Source organism: Protopterus annectens, chromosome 13.part0 (genome assembly GCF_019279795.1).
Source record: "Protopterus annectens isolate FY-2018-M chromosome 13.part0, PAN1.0, whole genome shotgun sequence".
In the NCBI taxonomy this organism is placed as follows: domain Eukaryota; kingdom Metazoa; phylum Chordata; order Ceratodontiformes; family Protopteridae; genus Protopterus; species Protopterus annectens.
In genome coordinates this window covers 415,254,704-415,279,037 of record NC_056747.1, presented here as the reverse complement: position 1 = coordinate 415,279,037, position 24,334 = coordinate 415,254,704, and the positions used below count along the sequence as shown (strand labels likewise).

Genomic DNA, 24,334 nt, shown 5'->3' with positions numbered 1-24,334 from the left:
ACAATGCTCAGATCTGTTCGGAGTTGATGCAGAATTGTACAAAGTGCACTGAATCAACCGATATTGCCAACATTCTGGCAGACAGGTTCAGTGCAAATGTCACCACCCTCTCACCTCCAAAAGGGCTCATAACCATACCAGAAGAATGTAGAGCCCCTGACATCAGACACTCAGGTTAAAATAGCCCTCTCCAAAGCCAACAACACAGCATCAATGGGACTGGATGGTTTCCCAGGCTGCATCCTACACAAGCTCAAAGACTAATTAACCCCTCACCTAAACATTGTGCACTCTGCCTCTCCACAGGCTACGTACCCATAGAGTGGTGCACAGCAACAGTTAATCTGATATTGTTAATCCTCGTTCATTCCTTACGCATGGGTATCTGTTCCGAGTTCGGAACCGAGCCGGCCATTTTCCAAGCTCGCATCAACTTCAAACTCTCTAGCTAAACTCTTACCACAAAGCCCCTCTGTTACCTCCTATTTCATTTGCTGCATTGCCATTTGGTCGTGTCAAGGTACTTATCTTGATCCAAGTATAATCAATTGTTTAATAGCTTTACAGATTACTTTTCTGTCGAAAGTTTATATTTTGTCCCTTACACTATTGCATCTAACTTTCATAATTTTTTCATTTTTTTTCTCTTCTTACTACTTTTACCGCTAGGTATTCTCTTTACCATCGTTGTTTATCTTTTTCCCTTTTTCTCATACCTTCGGGCACTCTCTTGTACTATTGCTGGTACTTTTTCTATTAATTTGCTGTCATGGCAGATAAAAAAGGTAGTTTGGGGTTTAAGTGGTGGTCTGATTCTGGACACACTGCTTTCTTCTGTTGCACACTTATTGTTTGGGAACTTCCCATTTGTCTCTTGACCCACCCTGTACTATTTGTGAACTTTTCTAATAGAACATAGTTAGAAAGGAAAAACAAGCTGATACTGAAGGGACTTCTAAAATCTCCCTTTTCATAGGCTATTTCTGGGTTGGAGGTCTCAACCTGTCCTAGAGCCCATTAGAAAATGGATGTTCCTACTAAGGCTAAAACTTTGCCTTCGTCCCCCGGCTGGGGACTCCCGCCAACCAAAACCTAAAAAGGCTAAAGTTTTGGCTCAGTCAGCCCCAGTGCTTTCGGTGCCTAGACCTTTGGCACAGAGGCCTTTGGCTCCATTAGTGATTTCCGCTCTGTCTTCTCCTGCAGCCTTCTATATATTGGCACCGAGGGGCTCCTCTGTTCAGACCATTACCCCTGTATCTGCACCGACTTCAGTTGAATGCATCAGCTCTGAGATTCCTCGTAACAGACGCCTTTATTGTTGGCTCTAATTTTGTCTGTTCCAACTTCGGCACTGACCCCTGTATCGGTGCAGACAATCACCTCTGCACTGCCTTCGGTGCAGACAACAGTAGTGCAGTCTCTCGGCACCATTGTCCTCTGTGCGGTCAGATGAGATGGGCACAATCTGCCTCTTCTTTGGACATGCCTGTTTCTCCCTCAGTCTCCTTGGGGTCCAGTAGAAGCCTTTCCGAACATGGTGTTGCGTCTTGTGGACCAGGTACTCTTGGCCAGAGGTATCCCACCCTCAGGAACTATCCTTCCTTGGGAGGTAATCACCCATCTCCAAAGACCTTTCCTTATTCTCCTCCTTCATTGCCTTTGAAGTCCTTGAATGTAGCAGTCTTCCCCTTCTTTAGTTCCCTTTGTGGATCGCACTAACGAACCGCAGTTGCCTTCATGGCAGGAAAGTTTTTTTGCTACGACCCAGGATGTCAGCTGTGACACGCATAGCTTGCTGCTCCACAGGCATCCAGGGACTCCGGGTCGGCAGGTTGAGCCACTTAGGGGAGGGTGACTTCTGTCCTAGGCATACACTCCTCTTCGGTTGGACAAACCTTACCAATTGATGGAGAATGCTTTCGCTGCTGCTGGCGATACCAGACTACCCTCCGCCCTCTGGTAAACTGGTTTCACAAGTCTTATCTAGTGGACACCAGGTGCAAGGGCTGCAGGCCATCTTCCCTCAAGAATCCCCCTTTTTGCTGTCTTCTCTAGCTTCTCCCGCTGAGGAGGTCCACTGGAAAAGTTTGTGCAAGAGGAAGCACATGGACTCCACAGAGGAGTCCCTCACTGAAGACACAGATTTCTATGAGGGGGAAGTATCCCCTCCGGTCACCTCTGAGGTATCCTTTGGTGATATCCTCGAAAACCTGAAACAGTGAGGTGACTAGCAGTCCTCTAATCCGACCTCTGAGGAATCTGTCTTCCTGTAGGCCTTTCCCACCTGGCCCTCTACCTCCTGGGTTACTCCACCTGCTGATGAACTTGTCCTGCTCATCGTGCAGCGTGCTTGGAAGGCTCCTGATACTGTTGAAGCTATTCCCTGGAGGCCAGATAAGATCTTGTCCCCTCCTGCTTCGGATCCCCATTGGTCCAAAGGTCTTCCTGTGGATGCTTTGGTGGTGGCGGCCGCCGCCACAAAAAAGGATCTGGCAGAAGAAGAAAGCCAGACTGTCCATCCGTCTAAGTGTCCCGGGCCCTTGACAGGATAGGGAAGCGCGCCTTTGCTTCAGCGACCTTTTGCTTTCAGGTCCCTGAATTATATGGCACGTTTTACCAGGCTTAAAGGGATCTGGCTTCTGAGCTCTCTGAAACCTTGGCTGGTGCCTTGTAGTATAAGGTCTGTGGCAGAGGCCTATCAGCTGGCCACCACTGAATCTAACTCCTCTATGCGACTGATCTCGCGCGTCAGAACGAGCAGCTAGAGCAGCGGGTTCAGCTGTGGTCTTGAGGCGACACGTCTGGATGCGCTTGTGCAACTTCGCGGAACCCTTTAAGTCTTCTTTTCTTAATACCCCCTTTGAGGCCTCGTTTTTTGGGCCCAGAGTTAAAAGCACACTGGCCAGATGTGAACAGGATGTTAAGACCCTTTCTGCCGTAGGTGTTCGGTATTCTTCCCCTTAACGTGCTTTCTCCTGAAACTGAGTGGGAAGTTATGGTTCAAGAAATCTCAGGGTCCTTTCCGTGACACTAAGGCAGAGTTCTCCCCCAGAGGCAGAGGGGAACCTCACAGGGAAGATGCTCCTTTTGAGGCAGAGGGGGACCGCGTAACCATGATTCCAGGGATTCTTTCCCTGGTCAATCCTACCAGCGCTCCTGAAGAGCGGCCCAACTCTTTCTCTGGAGGTGGTTGGGGAACGTTTCTCCTTGTACCCTTCTGCCTAGCTAACCATCACCACAGATTCTTGGGTACAAAGGATCATAACCAGAGGTTATCATATCCCCGTCTATCTTTGTCCCGTCCCTTCAAAAAATCTTCCCGCCGTTCCACCAAGTCAAAGGGAAGAAGCAGCACTAGAGATAGAAAAGCTGCTAAGAAAAAGAATCGTCCAAATGGTCAATCCAGACCAGATAGGATCCAGATTCTACTCAAGACTATTTTTGGCCCCAAAGAAGACCGGGGACTGGAGACCAGTTTTTGGATCAGTTTTGCACATCTGCATATAAATGTTCTAGAGCCGAGGGTGATTCTTCTGGCATTGCAAGCATTCCATCCCCTGCTGCCATCTGCGACAATTGCGATTCATTCAGACAACATGGTGGTCTGGTACATCAACAAGCAAGGTGGAACCAAATCTTGCCCCCTTTGTCAAGAGGCCATGAGGATATGGCAATGGGCAATGGCTACCAACCTTTTTCTTCTAGCAACGCACATTCCCGGGAGTTCCAACATGGTAGCAGACAAGACTCAGTAGGTGCATTCTTCAATCTCACGAGTGGTCCCTAAATCCCTTGATAGCAGCAGAGATCTTCCACCACTGGGGCAGTCCTTGCTGCGACCTCTTTGCATCCCCGACCAACTACAAATGCAGCAACTACTTCACCCTGGTTTCCCCCTCTGGGACGGTCACCCAGGGACGCTCTTGTCCACGATTGGCCCTCTGGTCTTTACGCATTTCCACCCTTTCCCCTCATTCCCCAGTTTCTGAAGAAAGCTCATCGATTGAAGAGTAAGGTGAACCTCGTAGCACCATATTGGCCTCAACAGATTTGGTTCCTCTTCCTTTGGCCTCACCTACTAGATCGACCATGGATTCTCTATCCAACCCCGGAGCTGATCTCGCCCACAGAACCTGATTCATCCCAACTTGAACAGCCTGAAGCTCATGGCTTGGCTACTCCAATTCCCTTGATTGCTAGACATAATGATCTTTCTTTACCAGTATGTGATATTCTCATTGCTTCTCATAAGTCTTCCACTAGAATTACTTATCTGAGCAAGTGGAAAAGATTTACCTGTTGGCTGAAAGATAAACAAGTAGACCCCTTTTCAGCACTATTGTCTATTTAATACTAGACTATCTGGCCGACCTGTTTCAATCTGGTCTTTTGGCCTCTACCATTAGAGTTCATTTGGCTGCAATTTCTAATTTTCGTGAGGGTGTCCAAGATTCCTCATGTCTCATGCAAGACCTTCATAAAAGGTTTGAATCATCTGAAGCCACCTTTTAGAGAACCTATTCAACCATGGGATTTATCATTAGTTTTACAAGCTCTGACAATGTCACCTTTCGAACCAGCCTCTTCTTGTGACCTCAAGTACTTGTCATGGAAAACCTTGTTTTTGGTCACTATTACTTCTGCCAGACGTATTTCTGAACTTCAAGCTTTATGTATCAAGAGTCCATACTTGAGTTTTCATAGAGATAGCGTCTTTGAGAACTAATCTGTCATTTCTGCCTAAAGTGATCTCTGAAATGTCCATTAATCAATCCATTGAATTTCCAGTTTTTATTTCCTTATCATTCAAACAGAGGAGAGTATTGCCTACATACCCTAGATATACACAGGCAAATCCGTTTTTACTAAACCCTTTAGTAAATCTGACCAGTTATTTTTGGCCTTTTCTGGACCTAGATTAGGATCTCTTGTTGCTAAGGTCACATTAGCTAGATGGTTGAAGGACTGTGTGACCTTTATTTATACACAGCGTAATATATCGTTGCCTACTACCATGAAAGCTCATTCAACAAGGTTGGTTGCAACTTCTGCTGCCTTGCATGCCAGAGCTTCTTTACATGACATCTGTGCAGCTGCAACTTGGGCTATGCCTCATGCCTCCAATCATTACAAATTGGATTTGGCCTCCAGGGGAAGAGCATCTTTCGGTTCTGTGGTGCTCGGGAATGTCCTTCTATGAGAGCCTCCCAGGAATAGAGGTAGCTGGGACTCTGTCCCATAACAATATCAAGTAAAGAAGTTGTCTTACCATAACATTCCATCTGTGTTGTTGATCCTTTAGTCATTATGACCCTCTCTCTTTCCCCCTCCTGTGGTTTCTAGTGGATCTCCGGTTCTCTTAGGTTATTTGACCAGAGGTAGCCTCTACCTTTCACTTGCAAACTCAATCTGAGGTTACAGGGAGATGCGGATTGTGGTAAGAGTTTAGCTTGAGAGTATGAAGCTGACGTGAGCTTGGAAAAAGGCCGGCTCGGTTCCGAGCTCTGAACGGATACCCATGTGTAATGACTGAATGAGGATCAACAATACAGATGGAACGTTATGGTAAGACAATTTCTTTTTCCACTCCACAAAGGTGGAGCCATAACAGACCCTGGGAACTATCGCCCTATTATCTTGACTACCTTGGTCTGCAAGGCTATGGAGCGCATAATCACGGAACTCATTAACGGACATTGGGAACCCCCAAACACTGGACCCTTCCCAGTTTGGCTTTAAGGGCAGATCATGCCTCCTAAACCTGGTGGACAACTTTGAGACCGTTACCAAGGCTATAGACGGGGGAAAGGTGATGCACACAGCCTACCTAAACCTCACAATGGCCTTCAACACCATTTCCCATTCTGGTATTATAGACAAGCTCACCAGCCTGAACATAAACCCTATGTCACAAGATGGGTTGCCAATTGGCTCAGACAGAACCCACATGGTGAGAGTTGCGGGAGCTAGGTCTGACTCTAAACCGGTCACAAGTGGCATTCCCCAGGGCTCAGTCCTAGGACCTTCCTATTCGACGTATACTTCTCAGAGGTACAGACAAGCACATACTGCAAACTAGGGGGCTATAATTGACTCACCGGCTGACAGACATCCTCCAAAAGGGTCTCACTGAGACGGATACCTGGTGTCAAAATCATGGCCTCAAGCTAAATGCCAAAAAGTGCATAGTTATTTCCTTTGGAAATGAAGTACCCACAAACTACCCACATAAGTGGTAGTCCCCTAAATACGGAAAACATAAGGGATCTGGGGACCCAAGTAGATGGTAATCTCTTTTGATAATTACATTGCCAAAGTGGTTAGGAAATCCTATGTGGCCCACCTAATCACAAAAGGGTTTGCATCCAGATCAAAAGAGGTTATTGTGCCCCTCTACTCATCACTCATCAGATCCATCGTGTAGTATAATGCCCCATTTGGGATGTACCTTAAGACACCTGCAACTTCTGGAAAGACCACAGAAGTACCTCACCAAGAGGATCACTGGCCTCAGATGCCCTATGCAGCTCGACTGAAGAAACTCCAGCTGTACTCTGTATACCGCCTGCTCAGAGGTGATCTCTGACATACAAGGCCATGTCCAACCCAGATTTGATGGACGTGCTCCACCTGAAGAAAACCTTATCCCCTCGAGCCACACGCTCTAGGGATCTAAATCTCACCACAACAATAAATAGGACGTGCTGGAGTGTTAGATTCCTGTCCCAGAGACTTCCCATGCTTTGGATCAAGATTCCAATCTACATTAGGCAGAGCTCCTCACTAGCACTCAAGAGCAACCTTGACAAGTGGATGACAAACTGTTTACCCCAGGGATCACTTCAGTGGCTCTGCTATGCAGAGGCACAGGGAACTAATCTAAGGGGGCGGCGAAAGCCAACACATTCTGGCTAGGCTTATAAATGCCTTCGGGCAGATACACAGGTTCATAAGTAGGTACTAGGCTATGTATGTGTGTATTTGGATTTATTGCCACAAATTAGCCTTGTCTTGTGTTTTTAATTTTCAATGTGCGATTTGTTCTAAATCTGAAAATTTGTATTGTCTGGTAGTTAATGTTTGAACCATTCTTTTTCCTAGGTGGTTAAGTACTGGCCTGAAAAGGGGAAGTCTGGTTTTCTTGTCTGGCGATACCTTCTCAAACGAGATGATGATGAGCCTGCTCCATGGACCAGGGAAGGGAAGGAAAGAATTAAAAAACTTGGCTTAACTATGCAGGTTTGTGACACTTCACTAGCATATTGGATATGTTATCTGTATTTTTTCCTGTGTAAGTGAAATCATTTTTTATAAGATAAAAACTTATTCTCTACACACTTGCGCAAATATGTTGCAGTATTAACTGATGCTATACTTTTTAGTATCCAGCAGGCTATCTTGAATCTGTTGCCAACAAGGAGAAGGAGAAAGAAAATGAGGAATTGGAAACTCCAAGCAAAAGGAAAAGAAAGTCCAAATCAGGTGTGTACATTTGGTGCCTTTGTTTCCCAGTGGGGCAGGCATGAGTTTGTTGAGGGCATGGTACTAAATAGGTTTCACATCCCACCTCCTTTTGCTTCAGATTGCATTCCTTAATGGCAGTCTGTTTCAGTAATAACGTTTGATACATCTTGCCCCGTCATTTACAGTTTAGTTAGTGACCTTGAAGATTTTGTTGATAAATTGGCTAAAAGTCTGATTACTAGATTGAGGAGAGAATGGCTTCCATTTGCAAGGTTTAGGAGGAGTTTAGGTACACCTTGTAGGTCTGAACATTATCAGGTAATACAGTAGTACATACTTTATTGTGGGTGTGGATTGTGTTTGATGGGTATGCAATAGCCTAAAGGGTTATGAGTACACTTAGTCTGATTTTCTTTGGCATTCTGGAGTTGGTTTGCCTTATTGCATGCCTGTTTTGCCTTTTCACAATAGTCATAGGTGAATGCAATTTATTGTGACTTGACTTCGAGTGGTCTGACATCCTGGTTCTGGCACTGGTGCCTTTCCCATAGGCAGGACATCAGCATACAGAACCTGCTGTAAAAAGGAGCATGACAAGCATACTATCTTCACTTTATTTTGTAGCCAGAAGTAAATGGGTCACTTGTTTTAGTCTAGTATGCCACCATCTTACTAGCAAACTTCATGAAGTGTATGCACTCCATCCCTATTTTAGGCTTAGTGCTTTGCTTGCTTATGTTATAGACTGTTGTAGTGGAGTTGTCATACTGGTGAGCCTTTTGTTTTTGTGGCACTTAATATGACCAAAACTGTCATCAATGACTGGCTGTTGGAGGGAAAAATCCTTTAGAAAGTGCAATCTATATTGGGGGGGGGGTGTCTCTTCAAGTAACCAGCTGCGAGTCTTAATATTTTAGCTTAAAAAAAAAAACCTTCTATAGAGGCGAGAAATTGAGGGATTTTTATGTACATGTTCATTACACTGGTAATAGGGACTTTCTACAGCCTGGACAGTTTACTACATTGTCTGAAAATTTTAATCCTTTATATCTGTAGTGTAAGTTCAGTTTCTACAACTGTAACTGCCATTTTTTGGCGGTCCTGTATTCCTTGCTTTGCTTCATCATTCTCACACATACCCGTTTTCGTGTATCTGTTTAGTTGTACAGTAGTACAACTTGTGCAGTCAGCCATTCCATCCCATTACCTTGCTGTGGTTACCATTCCTACCTCATATGGTGCTGTTCCTTTAAACATTGCCCCACACCTTTATATCTTCTGTGTATACCTCATTTTGTTTTGAAATTTTCCTTTCGCTACATTTATTAATTAGGGACATGATCCTTATACAGATCTCCTGTTAGGGCTATATAATTAAGCAAATGGGCAAACTACGGATACCCTGTTAATACCTTTTATGTTAAGTCATCCTAGCTTTAACATGGCCATGGAGATGCTGTCTTCAGAAAGTATTTTTATTGGGCTCCTCTATGAATAGATGGAATGGCCCAATTTGCATACAAGTTGAGTCCCTATTACTTCATTGGAAATTCACATCGAATGGCATTTCAGACTGCATTTTGTTGAACGTGCCATTAATCGAACCATTGTGATTGAGATTGTATTACGGTGAGGATCAGGCAATTTGCCCTTCCACTGTGGTCTGATCTTGGAGTTGGTATATATAATTACTGTGGGCTGCTGATATATATTAGTTTTGGGGGGAAGAGGGGGTTCAATGAATGGCATTTCCAATGAAATGCCATTCGATGTGCATCTTCATTGAACTAATATAGACCCCTATACATTGCGTTGCCTAACAGATGTGTAGGACTGGGTCATCTTGTGAATTACCCTTTTCCTTTGCAGTGCTTGTTTTAAGCCCCAAATACACCAGACTTTCTGAAGAGTATAAGTTTTAAAGCCATGCTGCTCATCTCTCTGGAAAGAATCCTTCATCAAAGGCACTGGCATTAGTTTGTGACTGTATTCTGTACTGCTGTGGTGCATTGAACCTTTACAAGATGGCTTTTATAACAAAAGATCAGATGTCAATTTTTCATTCTGTCCTCAACTATGTTTCGGATCCAAACCATCTGATCCAACCTGGCCATTGCAAAAGCTCATGGCAACCTAGAACTCTCAAGCTTCTCCCTTACCCTGATTGCATTGACCCGAATTACCTCACATCTTTGTTGCTGCCAGCGCAAGGTGTAGTTCCCGGTCTCTCAAGCTTTATTATTGGATAAGCGAAATGTAATCTTATTTCTACTGATCATTTCCATTATTTGATTATTTTTTTTCCATCTGTCTTGTACTATTTAATACGGTTGTATTATCTTCTTCCTTCCCCTTGTATGTTCATTATACCTTTTTCAATGCCTTTGTAGGTACCGCTTCCTCTTTCCTTTTTTTTCTTTTTTTTTTTTAAAAAAATTTCTTCCTTTTAAAAAAAAATACTAAATGTGAAAACTTTACAAAAATAGTGATGTTCATTGTGTTACACTGCTGCAGTCATTACACTTGGATTATCCTGCCATCAGGCGGTCCCGCAGTTGGACGGAGTTCCAAAGCCTTGGCCCGGTGTCTGTTGCTATCGCCTCTTCCCTGACGTCAGTGCGCCAGGGGTATACAAGATGCATCCAACGCCATTTTCTTCAGTCTTTCTTGCCGCACGGTGCCCAAAGCAGAAGCAGTTTGCAAGTGCCGGTCGGCCGACTCCTGAGATTTTCGAAGTCTAATTTCAGATCTGAAGTACCCTGTTGGGGAAACTTTCTTGCCTCAGACCGATGTCAGAAAAAGTTAATAATTGTATTTCTTGTGGGAAGGAAATACCTCATAAGGACTTCCACTCTTACTGTATTCCATACCTAGGCCCTGATCACGACGTCACTAGTTGTCGGTTTTGTGCTAGATTTAACAAACGCACTATAAAAAGATGTTTTGATTTTGCTTTGCACTACTTTGGACGAAGGTTCGATTATACTATGCCGTCTGATCAGCCGACTACCGCAATACCGAAAAAACGCAAAGACAAGGATAAAGACAGGCATCAGAGGTCCAAAACAGACTAAACCTCTTCTAGGCCAGTCGCCGGTTCTCAGTGAGGCACTTTCGCAGCCCCTGACACCCGCTACCTAAGAGCCACAGGCCGCCTCAGACTCCCACGTGGAGCCAAATAGGCCTCTGGAAACTCGAGGTATTGGGCCTACAGAAAATAATCCCTCAGATGGGTCTGGAGCCACTGAGCAGGCATCTGCTTCTGAGGGCATTTTCAGACCTTCACAACTTAACATTAAAACTACAGCCAAGACAAAAGTACCATTAAAGACAAAGAAACAAGTACAACATTCTCCTGGACAGTCCTCCATGCCTAAGAAACAGATGCTTAAAATGGCCGAAGACCTTGTTACTCTAATCAGGGGTTCCCATCCCCCTCCTGAGAAAAGGCCTAGGCAGGATACAGACAGATTCCTCTGATCAGGTTTCCATTTCCTCTGATTCCTCTTCAGACCAGGGATACTCTCTACCCCCTATGAGGACTCTGATGCAGAAGAATCTATCCCTTCAGCCTCTCCTCCTGAGGATTATTCTTTTGGGGAAACTTTACATACCGTGAGGGAGCATTTCCATTGGGAAAGTCAGGATTACTCAATCCAAGAAAAGGCTCAGGGATTTCCTGTTATTGCCTCAGCACTGGCCCCTGGCTATTCCGCCTGTGCTAGATATTGTGGATGATGTGTTCTCTGAATCCAGCTTATCTCCTGATTCTTTGCCCCCTGCACCAGCCAAGCCAGATGGGTATTAGAGTCCCTGACTCTCAAGTTTCTTTACAAAAACCCTTCTGCTGATCCAGAAACTATTTCCCAAGGTCCAAAAGGGGTTAAGGCTTCCATTGCAAAACATCCAGTACCCTCTGTCAGATTCCAGAGCTTTGGAAGATGGGGCACAAAAGTATACACTTCTGCAACTTTAGCAGTACAAGCTTTAAATTGCCAGTTTCACATGCTTAAGTAGCAACAATATTTAATGGCTCAGTTAAAACAGAAAATGCTTGCAAGCTCAGAAGCTCCTGATTGTAAAGAAATGCAGGATTTATTGCATGCAGTTGAACAGGTGGGAAAACATACTCTGCAATGTGGTTTTGATTCTTTAGAGGCCTCTTGTAGAGCCGCAGTTACAGGTTCTGTGATTCAAAGACATGCTTTGTTAAAAGAAAAGAGTTTACCTGATCATCTTAAGGCAAAATTATTGGATGCTCCTTTACAGCATGATACCATGTTTGGTGTTAAGGCGGAAGAGGTGTTAAAGAAAATGGAGGATAAAGCTAAATCTATGCAAACAGTCAAGGATTTCTTACAGGTACAGCCACCTCGATTTAGCAGAAATTGGCCAAAGAATTGGTCCTTTCCAGTGTCAGACAGGCCACAGAGAGGCAGATACAGACTCCCAAGAGGCAGATCTCAACCCCAAGGCTCAAACAGACAGTGGGGCACCTCAACCCCAAAAGGTGGTGAGGACAAGTCTCAACCTTACAGGAAACGGTTACAATGACTTCCCCTTCGTACGCCAAGTACTTCCCTTTTGGAAGCTCCCTTAGGGGGGAAACTAGCACTTTTTTCTCAAAACTGGCAAACCCAAGACAAATGGGTTCTGAAATAGTGTCTCAAGGTTACAGGTTCCACTTTCTCACTCTACCAAGGCTAAAAGTAATGCCAGACCTGCCACAAAATCAATGGGCGGAGGCACAAAAACAAATTTCAGCCCTCATGGACATGAGAGCTATTCAAAAAGTACCACAACAGGGACAAGGATTTTACTCGACTCTTCCTGGTCCCCAGAAAGGACAAGGCCTGAAGGCCCATTCTAGACCTTTCAATTCTAAATACTTACCTGGATATTCCGAAATTCAAAATGTTGACATTACAGCAGCTTCTACCCATGCTGGGCAAGAAGGCTTGGCTTGTTACTCTGGACCTCAGGCATACCTGCATGTCCCTATCAGACAAAATTGCAGAAGATACATCAGATTCAAAGCTGGTACAATGCACTACCAATTCTCTGCACTGCCCTTTGGCTTATCTACTGCGCCCAGGGTCTTCACAAAGTGCCTGGCACCAGTAATTTCATTTTGCAGACAAAAAGGAATTCAAATATATCCATACCTGGGCGACTGCCTCATTCAAGCAGAGACCAAGGACATTCTTCTACAGCATCTGGCATTTGTAAAAAGGTTGCTAATTTCTCTAGGGTACACAGAGTAAACGAAAAGAAGTCAAAACTAGTGCCCTCAACAGATTATATTCCTGGGTGCCAGCTTAAATACAACGGCCCAGGTGGCTTACCTCACACCAGACAAGCAAGTTCAACTATTTTCAGTTACTGGCAAAAAAGTTCCATCTCCCTGCAAGAAAAATTCTGCAGGCCCTGGGATTCATGGCATCCTGCATACTACTAATACCATATGCCAGACTGCATATTTTTTACTATTTATTTTACATTTGTTAACCAGGGGTGTCTGAGCCGAAAAGGCCCTTTTTCAGCAGAGGCCCGGGGAGAAAAGCTCCACAAAGAAAAATTGGACACATTTAGTTATTTAGACATAATCAGCATGCACACAAATTACAAGAGACCTGTTTTTACAGTGGCATGCGGCACAAACAGTTAGTGGAGAGAACAATCAAAAAAGATTTTAATTTTAAAAATTAAAGGCAAGTAATAGATTTATGGTGTACAGCTGAACTTTGGAATAAAGGTAGAATACATACATAGTACACAGGTACAGTACATACATTGTAGATTAGCCAGTGTTTGCGAGTAAGATTGAAAAACTATTATAAACTGCTCTAGATTTAGTATGCATATGTTATCCGCTTTCACTAGCCTGGGGAGCAATCATGGCACTGCCAACTTTGCTTGAGATGTTGCCTGATGAGGTCTTTAAAGGAGGCTTTGGATGATGTGTTTTGAATGCTAGTAGGGACAGAGTTCCATTTTTTAGCCACCGATCTACTATATAGTGCATCTCCAAAGCTATTGTAGCTGTTGGTGACTTCTAGTAGTAGTTTGCTTGATGATCTAAGTGGCCTTTTGGCTGAGTGATGTTGTACTAGGTTTTTGAGGGCAGGACACTTACTGGGGAGGTAATAGATAGAATGACAAGAGGCAGAGCTTGATTGTAGGTTAGGCAGTTCAAGCCAGTGGAGCTGTCTCAAAGCAGTACAATGATGAGTTCTATATGAGCAATTTGCAGCAAAACGGGCAATTCTGTTATAACAAGCTTCCATTTTGCTTAGTTCAGTTTTTGTTGAGATTAGTCAGAATGGGAGATGCATATAGTAGGGTGGATAGAAGTTGGGAGCGAGCAATGGCTGATCTTGTGTTGGTAAGAAATGGTTTGATACGGTACAGTATGAGGAAATTACAATGGTACCTGAAAAGTGTTTGGACTCAACACTCCCACAGTTTAGAAGCAGTAATACCAATGATTCCCTGCCTACAACAGGAGTCTCGATGGTGGGCACAGGCGTGTCACCTAAACAAGGGTCAGTCTTTCACCCTACCCACAGCCAGGCAGACTCTAACAGGTGCTTCGGATTATGCCTGGGGAGCACACATGGCAGGAAAATGCATTCAAGGCAAGTGGACCAAACCAGATGCATCTTCACATCAATCATAAAGAGATGTTGGCTGTACAAAATGCCCTAACAGCTTTCAAGGACCTTCTGCAACCAGGACAATTAAAGACAGAGAACACACCACAGTAATGTGGTACATAAACAAGCATGGGGGCACTCATTCTTATCCCCTATGCAGGCAAGCCATGACTTTGTGGAACACAGCTCTAACGTCACCTGCAAGCACAATTCCTGCCAGGAAAGAAAAATAATCTGGCAGACTAAGCAGAAATATCATGGACCCTCACAAATGGAAATTGAATCCACAAATCTTCAGCATGATAATGCAAAAATGGGGATGCCCAGACATAGATCTTTTTGCCTCCCCACTGAATTGCCAACTACAAAAATTCTACACAAGGACTTATCACAAACAAGCATGGAAAGTGGATGCTCTTTTGTTCAGCTGGAAAAACCTAAAAGTTTGCCTTCCCGCCACTGCCTCTCCTTTCAAAGGTACTCCTAAAAGCCAGACAAGAAAAACCACAGATGATCCTGATTGCTCCAGACTGGCCAAGCCAGCACTGGTACCCTATCTTAAGGAACTTAGCTCAAGGCCCACCATGGATTTTGCCTCAAATACCACACCTTCTGACTCAAAACACTCAGATCCTGCACAGTCAGCTCAAAACCTAAACCTGGCTGCATGGCAGATTCATTAGTCAAACAGGCAACACCTCTCTCTAAAGCTGTTATGGATGTCATTTTTGGAGGCCAGGAGGCCTAGCACCAGGAAAGCTTACTCAGAAAAATGGAACTGATTCTGCGCCTGGAATCAGTCTCAAAGCCTTGACCCTCTTGTTCCAAACATTCCTCAAATTTTACAATACTTAACTGAGATGCTGGAGAGAGGCCTATCATTCTCATCAATTAAGATCCACACCTATGCCATTTCAGCACATTACAACACGGATCCTCCTTTTTTCTCTCATCCCTTGCTAAAGCAGTACCTTAGAGGGGCTAAAAACATAACGCCCTGGAGAGCACCAACACCAACTTGGGACCTCAATTTAGTTTTGGAAAGACTGACCCTGCCATCTTTTGAACCAGCCAACACAGCCGATCTAAAATTTTTATCATGGAAAACGGCTCTGCTCCTGGCAGTAACTTCAACACAGAGTCTCAGAGCTACAGGCATTAATGGCAGTACCTTTTATAATCTTTCATCAGGACAGGGTTCCTTTAAGGACAAACCCCTACCTTTATGCCAAAGGTGGTATCTAGTGTGGCTCTTAATCAAACCATCCATTTGCCAACTTTTTATCCAAACCCCCAGAATAAAGGGGAGAAACTTCTGCTTTCTTTGGTCATACACAGGCAGCTACGCTTCTACTTGGACAAAACAAAAGCTTTCAGGAAAACTGAGCAACTGTTTGTAGCATATGCTGCAGGATCACAGGGCAAGGCCATCTCAAAACAGACTATATCCAAATGGATAGGACACTGTATTCGTTACTGCTGCACGCAGCATGGAAAATCAGTCCCAAATAACATTAGGCCACATTCCACCAGGGCAACAGCCACTTCCAACAGCCTTTCTCGGATTACCTACCAAGGAAATTTTGGAGGCTTGAACTTGGAGTTCAGTGCACACCTTCACCAAGCGTTACCACCTGCCTCTTTACTCTAAATCCAGAGCAGGATTTGCCACTGCAGATGTTCATCGTGCATACAGCTGCAGTAATCACAGATGGGTTCTCTGCCGTCAGGTGGGTCCTCGGTCGGCCGAATTCCAAAGTCTTGGTCCGGCGTCGGTTGTGGTCGCTTTCTTTCCTGACGTCAGTGCGACAGGGGTATATAAGACGCAGCTGATGCCATATTCTTCAGTCTTTTTTGCCGTGCGGTGCCCGAAGCAGAAGCAGTTCGCAAGTGCCGGTCGGCCAGCTCCTGAATTTACGAAAAATTGGAAACTGAAGTCTTCATTAAAGCTAAGTACCCCATTGGGGAAACTTTTCTTGTCTCAGACCGATGTCAGAAACAGTTAACAATTGTATTTCTTGTGGGAAGCAAATACTGCATAATGAATTCCATTCCCTCTGCATACCTTGTTTAGGCCCAGACCACGACGTCTCGGGCTGTCGCTTTTGCGCTACTTTCAATAAGCGCACTATTAAGCGTCGGGCGGAGTTCGCCCAACATTTTTTCTGTAAAGCCTTTGATTATAAAATGTCGGAGACTCTGACTACCGTTTTGTCCAAAAAACACAAGGACAGACATGTGAGGTCCGCGGTCCCCACTGACCATGCCAAAACCGGCTACACGTGGTCCGGTTCTCAGCGAGATGCCTATGCAGTCCCTGACTACCGACGACACTTCTTTGGTGGGGTCTTCTGTAACAGAGACCGCAGGTACCTCGGCCCATACCCAGACTACAGCCACTGAAGCCACTGTGAGCGTTGAGCCTTCTAATGTGGACAGGTCCGCTTCCACTCATGGTGTCTTTAGACCCTCATCTTCCTTTTCAATTAAGGCCTTTACTAAGTCCAAATCAGCCAGGCATCCCAAGAGGCCTGTTGCACAGGGCCCATCTCCAGGCCCCATGCCTAAAAAGCAGATGCTTAAAATGGCTGAGGATTTAATTACTCATCGGGGGTTCCCAACCCCCTCCAGACAAGAGACCCAGAGTGGAGGAAGATTCTCCCTCTTCTGATCAGGGCTCCATTTTTTCAGATCATTCTGATGTAGAGGAACACTCTTTCTCCCCTTTTGAAGATTCTGATTCAGAGCAGTCCATTCCTTCTGTATCTCCTCCTGAGGATTTTTCCTTTGGGGAAACCTTGCACACCTTGAGGGAACACTTCCATTGGGAAGGCCAAGACTTTTCTGATTCCAAGAAAAGACTTGGGGAATTTCTTTTGTTACCTCAACGCAGACATCTGGCGATACCTCCTGTCTTGGACATACTGGATGATGTTTATTCGGAGGCTTGCCTTAATCCGGATTCCCTGCCTCCTGCCCCAGTCAAGCATGATAGGTACTACAGAGTTCCTAACTCTCACCAATTTCTGTACAAAAGCCATAATGCTGACCCTGAAACCATTTCTCAAGGCCCCAAGGGAATGAAGGCCTCTACTGCTAAGAATCCACTACCTTCCGAAAGAGTCAAGATCCTTAGAAAGGTGGGAGAAAAAGGTGTATACCTCGGCCACTCTAGCCATGAGGGCCTTAAATTGTCAGTTTCATATGCTTAAATATCAGCAGTTTCTGTTATCACAATTAAGAAATAAAATGTCTCAACCTGAACAACCAGATTTGAAGGAGTTGCAGGATATGATGCATAGTGCAGAACAAGTGGGTAAACACACCTTACAATGTGGCTTTGATGCCCTAGAGGCCTCAAGTAGAGCTGCTGTTACAGGATCAGTTATTCGTAGACATGCATGGCTTAGGGAACAAATCTTGCCTGATCATGTGAAAGCTAAACTACTAGATGCTCCTTTACAAAAGGATGTGCTATTTGGTACTAATGCTGAGGGGATACTACGGAAAATGGAAGAAAAAGCTAAATCTATGCAATCTGCCAAAGCTTTTCTACAGGTTCAACCACCACGTTTTAGCAGAAATTGGCCTTCTAAAAACTGGTCCTTTCCAGCCACGGGCAAGCCCCAAAGAGGGTAGATACAGGCACTCAAGGGGCAGAGGACAATCACAAGGATCATATAGAGGCAGGCAATGGCAAACTCCAGCACCAAGAGGTGGCGAAGACAGTGCACAACAATATAGGAAACAAACCCAATGACTTCCTCCTTTCCATGCCAAGCAAGTCTCAGCTGGCAGCACCCTTGGGAGGAAAGCTGGCATTATTTACAAGAAATTGGCATATTGTCACAACAGACAAATGGATCCTGGACGTTATAGACAGAGGCTACAGATTTCATTTTCACACACTACCAAAAATGAGAGGCATGCCAAACCTGCCACACAATCAAAGGGCAGAGGCACAACTACAGATTTCAAAGCTCATAGACATGAAAGCTGTTCAAGAGGTACCTACTCACGAACAAGGCCAAGGTTTTTATTCCAGGCTATTTCTGGTACCAAGGAAAGGAACTGACTGGAGACCCATTTTGGACTTATCCATCCTAAACGCATTCTTACTCGTACCAAAATTCAAGATGCTCACATTACAGCAGCTTCTTCCCATGCTGGGCAAGGAGTTTTGGCTGGTAACATTGGACCTCAAGGAGGCATACCTGCATGTCCCAATCAAAGCTGCAGAAGATACCTCAGATTTCTTGCAGGTTCAATCCACTATCAATTCTCTGCATTGCCCTTTGACTTATCTACTGCGCCCAGAGTATTCACGAAATGCCTGGCATCAGTAATTGCCTACTGCAGACTTCAAGGAATACAAATTTACCCTTATTTGGACGGCTGCCTGATCCAAGCAGACAGCAAGCACATACTTCTGGATCATCTGGCTTATGCAATGCTGTTACTGAACTCTTTGGGTTACACAATCAACAAAGAGAAATCCAGACTAACACCATCTCAGAAAATAACTTTCCTGGGTGCCAACTTGGACACAAACACCCAGATGGCCTATCTTATGCCAGAAAAACAGGGGCAACTAACTCAGTACTTCAAAATACTAGCAAATTGTACCAGGCTTACTGCAGGGAAAATCCTGCAGGCTCTGGGTTTCATGGCATCTTGCATTCTTTTAATCCCATGTGCAAAGTTGCATATGAGGAAACTTCAATGGTACCTAAAAAACCTATGGTCTCAACACAGCCACAGTTTGGAAACAATAATACCAATAATTCCATGTTTGCAAAAGGAATTTCTATGGTGGGCCCAAGCATGTCAAACACAGGTCTCCCATTCTGCAAGCCTCAAGCAAATCAAGTAATCACAACAGACGCCTCAGATTATGCCTGGGGGGCGCACATGACAGACAGGTGCATTCAGGGCAAATGGTCCCAAAAGGAAAAGCACCTTCACATCAATCAAAAAGAAATGCTAGCAGTGATCAATGCAATTACAGCTTTCAAGAACCTCCTGCATCCGGGACAATTAAGAACAGACAACACCACTGTAATGTGGTACATAAACAAGGAGGAACAAATTCATACCCCCCTGTGCAGACTAGCCATGACACTTTGGAACTTGGCTCTGGAATGGCAAATCGAACTTCAAGCACAGTACTTGCCAGGTTTGGAAAACACGCTGGCAGACAATCTAAGCAGAAATATGACAGATCCACACGAATGGAAGTTGCATCCTCAAGTGTTTACAAGGATAATCCAAGGGTGGGGGAGGCCAGACATAGATCTCTTCGCCTCCCACAGGAATCATCAATTGGAAAAGTTTTGTTCAAGGACCTTTCATCCAAAGGCCTGGAGAGTGGACGCCCTTTCATTCAGTTGGACAACATGGACAGTTAAGCTTTCCCACCTCTGCCTCTTCTGCCCAAGGTGCTCTTGAAAGCAAGAGCAGACAGACCGAAGATGATAATGATCGCTCCAGACTGGCCAAGACAACACTGGTATCCACTCATGAGGAGCCTAACACATACTCCTCCCTGGCCCCTACCTCTAATGCCTCTTCTGTTGACTCAGCACAGCTACAAAACTCTTCACAGCCAGCTGAAAACACTCAATCTCGCTGCATGGAAAATTCCTTAACACCTCAACAGACCCTACTCTCCAAAGAGGTGCAGGATGTCATTTTGGAGGCCAGAAGGCCATCTACTAGAAAGGCTTACTCCGCAAAATGGAAACGGTTTTGCTCTTGGAATGAGAAAAAAGGCTGGGACCCTAGAAAACTGAATTTCCCTCTGGTACTACAGTATCTAGCTGAGCTGCTGAACAGTGGACTTTCATTTTCCTCCATAAAAATCCATGCCTCAGCCATTTCTGCAAAATTCAGCACGGATCCACCCTTATTCTCTCACCCACTCTTAAGACAATTCCTCAGAGGGGCAAAAAATATAAGACCACCAAGGAAACTACCAGTGCCAGCCTGGGATCTTAATTACATTTTAGAAAAATTAACATTGCCTCCCTTTGAACCAGCTGCCTCAACAGATTTGCAATATTTGTCCTGGAAAACAGCTTTCCTTCTGGCCATTACCTCAGCTCGTAGGGTTTCGGAACTACAAGCCCTCATGGCTGTGCAGCCCTTTCTCATCTTCCATCAGGACAGGGTTTCCCTTCGAACCAACCCATCATTTATGCCTAAAGTGATATCCAGGGTAGCTTTAAATCAAGCCATACACTTTCCTACCTTTTACCCCAATCCTCAAAACAAAGGGGAAAGGCTGCTACACTCCTTAGACATCCATAGACAGCTACGTTACTATTTGGACAGAACAAAGCCTTTCAGGAAATCAGAACAACTTTTTGTGTCCTATGCTGTAGGAGCTCAAGGGAAGCCAGTTACCCAACAGACAATTTCAAAATGGATAGGCCACTGCATACGGTTTTGTTACTCCTATCATGGAAAATCTGTCCCTACAGGCATCAGATCCCACTCCACCAGGGCCACAGCTACCTCTACAGCCTTCCTCAGAGGAGTTCCTACCAAAGATATTTTGGAGGCAGCAACTTGGAGTTCTGTGCATACCTTCACAAAACACTACCACCTGCCTTTATATTCCAAAACTAGAGCAGGCTTTGCCACTGCTGTGTTGCAGGGCATTCTGGCTCATCCCAGTTCCACCTAGTGCCTACCACCCTGTGCGTAGCTTTGGGATTCTACCCATCTATGATTACTGCAGCTGTATGCACGATGAACATAGTACAGTTTTGTACCTACCATAAATGTAGATGTTCGAGTGCTAATACAGCTGCAGTACAGGTTTCCCTCCCTCCTTCCCCTCTTGGTAAAGGACGAGTGGCTAACACCTCCTCTTGCTACCTAATTTGGGGTTATTCTTCTATGGTGTATTTGCTTGCATCTACTGTTTTTTTTTATTACATTGCATTGCTTGAATATATATATATATATATATATATATATATATATATATATATATATATATATATATATATATATATATAATTTATGTATTGCCTTCCTTCTGGGGGCACCTGACATCTGGGGCAAGAAAGACTGAAGAATATGGCGTCGGCTGTCTCTTGTATACCCCCGTCGCACTGACGTCAGGAAAGAAAGCGACCACAACCGACGCCAGACCAAGACTTTGGAATTCGGCCGACCGAGGACCCGCCTGACGGCAGAGAACCCATCTGTGATTACTGCAGCTGTATTAGCACTCTAACATCTACATTTATGGTAGGTACAAAACTGTACTTTCTGCAGGGCCTCCTAGCCTATCCTATCTATAGACCAGCCACCCAACCTTAGCTTTGGGATTTTATCCAAGTGTAATGACTGCAGCAGTGTAACACTATGAACATAGTACAGTTTTGTACCTACCATAAATGTAGATGTTAGAGTGTTCACCCTGCTGCAGTCCAGGTTACCCTCCCTCCATCCCCTCTGAACTAGCTAGACCTTATCTATACCTTTCTATCCTATACAACCTTTGTGGTGTATTTGCTTGTAACTGAAGGTATTATTTTTATTTTTTATGTACATTTCTTATTAGCAATATGTATTGCCTACCTACTGAGGGCACCTGACATCTGGGGAAAGAAAAACTGAAGAAAATGGCGTCTGATGCATCTTGCATACCCCTGGCACACTGATGTCAGGGAAGAGGCGACAGCAACAGACGCCGGACCAAGACTTTGGAACTCCGGCCGACTGTGGGACCGCCTGATGACAGGATAACCCAAGTGGTAGTGACTGCAGCAGTGTGAACACACTAACATCTACATTTATGGTAGGTACAAAACTGTACTTTCTGTCATTGTACGGATTGTTGTGTGCTGTCTTATTCCTGTCAGAAGATCTATGAAAATGTTTGGGGAAAAAGCCCATCTAGGTTTAAAAAAAGTGAAACGTGGTCAGATGATGCCCTTTGACTCTCGTACACTTTTTACATGTACTGTCTTGCTCCCCTTAATTTTCATAAAACCATTCTATCTGCCATGTATTCAACCCTAGGGCATTTAACGCAAAAATAAGTTCATATTGAAAGGTCTACTTTTGTCCTCCTTTAGCGAGGCTTTGGATCTGACAAGCCTAAAACTCAAACTAAGATTAGATCAGATGCATAAATCTGAAGTTGTCCTAATACTATCTAGAACAAACTTCTCCCTCAGTCAACCCAATTCCTAAGAGTTCCTTCCCTCTTCTTGGAAATGCCTAAATCTCCATCAGGATTGCCCACTCACTCTTCCAGAAGCCTTACAGAAGACTGTGATGAGGCTGGTGAGGAAAATACTCTTGATGCAGAGCAAGTTAGTGCCCTTTTCGGATTATAACCCTTTGGGTCAGGAGATCCTTACATTTGCAGTACTCCACCTTTGCCTCTTCCTTCTGTGACTCCTTTCAAGGTTACAGAGCCCTTGGATCCAACTCACCCGGGCTCATGTGCTTTAGACCTGAGAATTTCTTTACTCTGATCAGATGCTTGCTGTGAGCTCTTAGGTTCAGTCTGAGCCGGAGAGCTCTCTGTGCCGGTTCTACTGTCTGATCCGAGCTGCTGCATTCAACTCTGAAGTTTTCTGAGCCATATCTACACTTTGGAGCCTCTGCAGTGGTTAGTTCAGCTCAGACTTCAACCTTGGGTGGACTGTCCTCAGGACGGAGAGGGACACTGGATCGGGCATTGCCTGTCTCTGTTCAGGGTCCTATCCTTCACTGGGGTGGTCCACTTTTGCTGTCATGGAGAGAGCCTTGTTTGCCCCACTGACTCAGGTGATGCATACCCCATTGCATCCCTTGTTTGCATCTTTTTGGTCTCCGCGTCTGGAATGTCAACTATCCTTTCCACACGGACAGCGTTGGTTGTTTTTTTTAATTTAATCTAGAAGTTGCTGCCAAAGATATAATTAGTAGGGCATATAAAATCAGGAATCTGAGGAGGTCAGAAAAGATTAGAGAGAGATTAGGTAAGCAATTCCCAGAAAAAAATGGGAGGACATATGTATGGCGCCCAAATGTGCTACAAAATCTAAAAGATTAAGGACCTTTGCCTTGGAAGTTTATTTATTTTTATTTTTTTATTTTGGTTTGTTTGTATAAATACTTTTGTGCACAAAACTGATCCAAAACAAACTTTACTCTGGTAGATGTCAAATGTGTAATGGGAGAAAGAGGTCCTTGGGGAGCGTATGATCTGAGTGTAGTGAGTTTGCAGACTAAAAATTCCCTACAGAGTACTGTCAGGAATACTAGCAAAGCAAGTGAATGTAAAATAAGCAAATCATTTTGAGCTAGGATACAGGATCTGAATTATCTAGGCATAGTAAGGCCTTAAGTTTAATTCTTCTGGCTGCTAAAAAAAAGCAATCAATAGAAATCTGTCTAAAGCTGGGGTGTCAACATGTTGCTCTAGGGCCAGAATTTGCCCCACCAAAGCACTATATCTGTCCCTTGACATGTCCTACAGCACTGTTTCTTCCCAGAGTATTATTGAAGATAAGGGACGAAAGACCAAGGACTGTTCTCATAGCTCTAGACTGGCCCAGACAGCATTGGTATCCACTGCTTCGCAGTCTCTCCCAATTTCCTCCTTGGTGTCTTCCTCTGAAACGAGCTCTTTTTGTTCAGGAAGGGGGAAACATTCTACATCTTCAGTCTGTCCATTTGCAGCATGGCTCGCTGTGTGAATCGATCCATTTCTTCCCTTTCCCAGCAGATGGTTAATGTACTTCAGGAGGCCTAGCACTAGGAAGTCCTATGCTGGCAATTGGGAAAGATTCTCTCATTGAATGCAGGCTAATACTTGGCTGATTTGCTTCAGGGTGGTTTTCCTTTTTCCTCCAAGATCCATGCTTCAGCTATTTCTGCTCATTGTTCTTTTGAGCAACCCATTTTCTCTCATTCCCTGATGATTCTCAGAGGTGCTTGCAACTTAAAACCTCCCAAAAGGGCACCTACTCCAGTCTGGGATCTTAATTTTTGTTCTAGAGAAACTCACTCTTCTCCTTTTGAACCAGCTGCTACAGATTTAAAGTTTCTCTCTTGGAAGACTGCCTTTGTTTTAGCTATAACTTCAAGGAGGGTTTCTGAGCTGCAAGCTTTGGCTGTGGACCAGTTTTATTTTCCATGCAGATGGTGTCTCTGAGAACCAATCCCTCTTATGCCTGTTTCTAGCCTGACTCTTGATCAGTCCA

General features: G+C 44.5%; 1 protein-coding gene across 2 annotated transcripts in view; it reads left to right on the top strand.

Annotated features, from left to right (window-relative positions):
- UHRF1 (ubiquitin like with PHD and ring finger domains 1) overlaps window positions 1-24,334 on the top strand; it is a 565,933-nt gene that overhangs the window by 373,714 nt on the left and 167,885 nt on the right. For both annotated transcript variants that reach the window (XM_044054049.1, XM_044054048.1), the window contains exons 13-14: window positions 7,102-7,239; window positions 7,383-7,482. In XM_044054049.1, coding sequence (XP_043909984.1) covers window positions 7,102-7,239; window positions 7,383-7,482 — 238 coding nt within the window. The remainder of the gene's footprint in view (window positions 1-7,101; window positions 7,240-7,382; window positions 7,483-24,334) is intronic.